The following is a 4246-nucleotide window of genomic DNA, read 5'->3' as shown; positions in this document are numbered from 1 at the left end:
TTAAACCTGGAATCCTTAATGGTGAAACTGCCACATCCGTTTGGGATATAAACAACAAAGAAGTTACTGCAAAAAACGAACACAGTTTGTTTTCCCTCGGACATCATTGCTCACGCAATAGAACAGCAGAATATGTACTGCACTTTTTTTTTTGCCACACTTCTCACCTCCATTTCGTCCACAAAAAAAAAACAATAACAAAGTTGCTGGGGCTGTACTTTTTTACTGATTAGTTCCCCTCTGTTTATTTCGCACTCAAACATCCACATGGACAACCTCACACTATGTGGACGTGGACAACCACATACACACCGAGCAACCCCCCTTCCAATACAACTGTAGGATTTTCAAATCCAAACAAGGAGAGTTCTCAATCCCCGGGGGGAAAAAACAGAACCAATCAAAACTCAAGCCAATTTCTGTGTGAATAGTCCACCAACAAACTGACTCTTCACTGTGTACCACGTGAGTCCTGTTAGCCAGGCTATGCATTCATAGCTCCATCTATGAATTTGAAAGTGGTTACATTTCCTCATCCCTCAGTTTTTTACTTAACTAAGTGGCAGGGTCAGGCTGATTGGGCTTTTGACACAGATCTGCTTGAACCACAGCAAGGCAATGATCTGCTCATACGTAGGTAGGAGCCGGAACAGCTCATAGGAGCAGGAACCATATCCTGTTTCTGTAGCGTGAGGCAGTTTGATGTACAAGTACACCCCCTGGACAAGATGCTAGTCTATCGTAGGACCTTACCCCGGCCAATCAATCTGCTGAGTGCCAAGCAGAGACGCATTGGGACCCATTTTTTACAGTCTTTGGTATGACTAGGCCAGGGATCGAACTCCCAATCTTCCAATCTCAGGCAGGACAATAACCACAAGGAAGTGAGTTGGTTGCCCACACAATAGGCTAATCTACAAAACGGTGGTGTTACAGATACATTCTTGTAAAATCTACTCCATTCACTTATGCCATTCAACAATTACATTAATGCTCATGAGGCTGTTAGTAACAACAGTACAGCGTGGACAATTGGTAAGATAATCTGTAACCACTATGGTGAATAATGAATAGCAGACCTGGGTTCAAATCTTATTTGATTAAATGCCCACAAGAGCAGAAATTTTAAAAATGTCAGCTAAAAGACGCTTCCCATAGCTTAGCCTACCCGTGATGTTGCACAAGAATTTAAGTCAATAAGTCATTGTTTTTAGTCAAAGTATGATATATTTGTGGTTGAAGTGGGAAATCTGTAGTGGAAACTACTGATATTTTCCATGCCAATGCCGTTTCTTTTGAGGGCTGGGTTTTATTTGAATGTTACCACCCACCAGCATGGCATTGTTTATTAATCAGAAACACCAGCAAAGTTATTCCTCTTCACAAGTCGCAACTGAGCTAAGCAATATAATAGATCATCTTTAGCTGATCCAAACAGCTTTCACCGTAGCATAACCTTGGCTGCCTGAGCCATGGAGCAAATTAAAACTTTAAATTAAAACACTTTTTTACCAACACATTTTTACAATCCATTGGATAGCGTCAAGGACTATGCTTAATGTGTCCAGGAAACCTCCCCCTCAAAGTATTTAAAGATTTCAAATAGTATTTTGAACCCAGGTTTGCTGAATAACATTCTTATTTAACAAATATTATTTAGTCAGGTTCATGGATCTTGATCATATTGATACCTATGGGTCATACATGCTTATGACAAGTCTTACAATGCATAACCACATCATAATGCATTATTCCTGGCTTTAGGTATTGCTGATCTGTTACCTGAACTTTTATTGGCAGAATAATAATGCAATAGGAGACCTAATTTACAGTTAGCCGCTGTGCTGCTCTAATAGCCTGGCGACAACTACAGTAATTCGTCGCACATGCATGCATCACGTTGAGCTATTGGGCGGAGTAATCAATGAATACAATGTAGCTATTCAAACGTAACCGCACAGTTACAATTTTTAAAAGTAATTTTCATAGAATGTAAGCTAACTTACACACCATAAACTGCGCACTCAGCAGCCAGCAAAACACTGGGGCGTATTCATTACAGAAACCGTTTACCGTAAGAACCAAACGGAAGCAAACAGAGCCAAACCCAGAGTTTATATTGGACAAATTAATTGAGGTCCCTCCCCGTTTCGTTCCGTTGACTCCCGTTTAAGAAACGTTTTGCAACAGAATCGGTGTAAAGAATATGCCCCTGGTCAGGAAGTTTAGAATGTACTCAATATACAGTAGCTAGCTTCCACAGCTTATATGTTCTCAGCTGTCGTAGTAAAAACATGCGTTTGTGCAATTCACAATGAACGAATGACACAATTCAACACCAGCAGTCGTTAACGAATGTGTAGCTTCTCCAATTAGGAGTTTCTAAGTTCCTAACCTGATGCAAATATGTGCAATGTCCAGTCATTTGCTGACTAGCTACATGGCTAGCTAGCGTTAGCTCTTCCAAGATGTGCAACACGGTGTCCCCATAACAAGACATGGAGCCACCGTGCTTGCTCTATTCTCTGCTCCCTGCTCTACTCCCAGCCACTTGCCACATAAAGCAATAGTAAAATGTGCATAACCCCAAATAGAACGGTAAGTCAAACTTACCGAACGACAGAAAAATGAAATAAAAACCAACTGTGTGTCCGATATCTTGGTTGTCAGGGATCATCGTGCAAGACGGAGAGATGCTGAAGTGTGTGGAAGTAAGCCGTTTACAGCCTCCGGTGTGGCTTTGGCAGTGTTTGGAATGGAATGCTTTACTTTACCCACAATTTTTTGGACTAAAGGGGACGGGATTGTTGTCATCCAGCATCTGGTGTGGCTCAGGCTCGCGCTCTTGTGGCCAAATGCTGCACTGTTCATAGTCGTGCGGACTACAATAACACAAGCACTTCGTCTTTTTTGTTGGACACAATTGTATCTATTAAAACTTTCAAAACTAAATGAAATGTAAAATGCTATCTTTATTTATATTAATATTTGACTAGATGATAGCCTGCACAAATAGCTTTGCAACATAGGCTAAGCATGCATGCTTCATTAGGCCTGTTTTATTATAACATTTTATACAATAGATTTCGACAGCTAGAGTCATCATGTCTACAATAACGGAGATTCAATCAATCTCTATTTATGTCTGTAGCCCACACTAAGCCCAACACGGTCTAGCCAACAACACAACCCCAACAAAGTCTAGTCCCCAACATGGTCTAACCCACACCAGCCCAACAAGGCCCAGCCCCTACCAAGGCCAACAGAGGCTAGTCCCCACCAAACCCAACATGGGCTAGCCCACACCAATCCCACACCAGCCCAACAAGGTCCAGCCCCTACCAAGGCCAACAGAGGCTAGTCCACACCAAGCCCAGCTAGAGGCTGGCTCATTTTAATATTTGGGGGCGTGGTTTACACACAGTTATTTTTGTGCAACCATTTTGTGTGATCCCCACATATTTTATTTTATTTTACACTGCCAATGATGAAGTCTTTAAAAATACTTAAATAAGTGTATGTACCATATGAGAAACTTAGTCTTCATGTCATTTCATTTAAAGTGTAGCCTCACACAACTCTGAAATATGGTCCCTATCATAATGTTTTCTTTCTCCTTGCTTTTATTGTATGAGAGGTTAGCTGTAATGAGATGTCTTAATGCAGTCGGAATGAGACTCATATCTAGCCTTTTGTAATTAGTTAATTGTTTATTGGAAGTTGTGTTTATGCATAGTTCCCACCCTTCCCCAAATTAACAGAATGTATAAACAACTTGAGGAGATTTCTGCTGCGGTCTACATGCTTTTGAGTTGCAGTGCATTCTTACGACTGTATTACATTTCTCCCTACAATGCTGTTGTATCATTTGGATCTAAAAATACAGTTGTGGGTGGGTAGCAGCCACAAATCAGATAATAATTGTGTCTATAGCCACATTTACAATGTGGTTCTCTGTTGGACACACAAACACTTGACATGTTCCATTTCATCATCCATAATCATTCACAAAAATTGTGCTATAGGCCTTTACCCTCAAACCTGAAGTCAAACATTAAAAAACAATTTGGCTAATTTCACCCAAATTACAAAATTATAATATATATTGGTTTCCTTACCCTGTAAGCAGTATATGGAAAAGGTAAGACCACAATTCATGCTTTGGTTTTGTTTACCTGGCCACTGTCACCATATGCTAACTGTTTAACATGTGTAGCACAAAACCAATGCAAGCCAATATCCCAGC

At 40.6% G+C, this 4246-nt stretch overlaps 1 protein-coding gene across 4 annotated transcripts in view; it reads right to left on the bottom strand.

Annotated features, from left to right (window-relative positions):
* Window positions 1-2844, bottom strand: part of b3glcta (beta 3-glucosyltransferase a) — a 135100-nt gene extending 132256 nt beyond the window's left edge. For 2 of the 4 annotated variants that reach the window (XM_071359721.1, XM_071359718.1), the window contains exon 1: window positions 2614-2843. Coding sequence is in view for 3 of the 4 variants with exons in the window: in XM_071359718.1 (XP_071215819.1) it covers window positions 2614-2677 (64 nt within the window). In the remaining variant the exon portion in view is untranslated. Of the gene's footprint in view, window positions 1-2613 lie in introns of all 4 variants that reach the window. The other 2 variants (XM_071359719.1, XM_071359720.1) reach the window with 2 other exon arrangements.
* Window positions 2845-4246: the final 1402 nt, after the last annotated feature.

Source organism: Salvelinus alpinus, chromosome 22 (genome assembly GCF_045679555.1).
Source record: "Salvelinus alpinus chromosome 22, SLU_Salpinus.1, whole genome shotgun sequence".
Lineage (NCBI taxonomy): Eukaryota > Metazoa > Chordata > Actinopteri > Salmoniformes > Salmonidae > Salvelinus > Salvelinus alpinus.
This window is presented reverse-complemented; position numbering and strand designations above follow the sequence as displayed.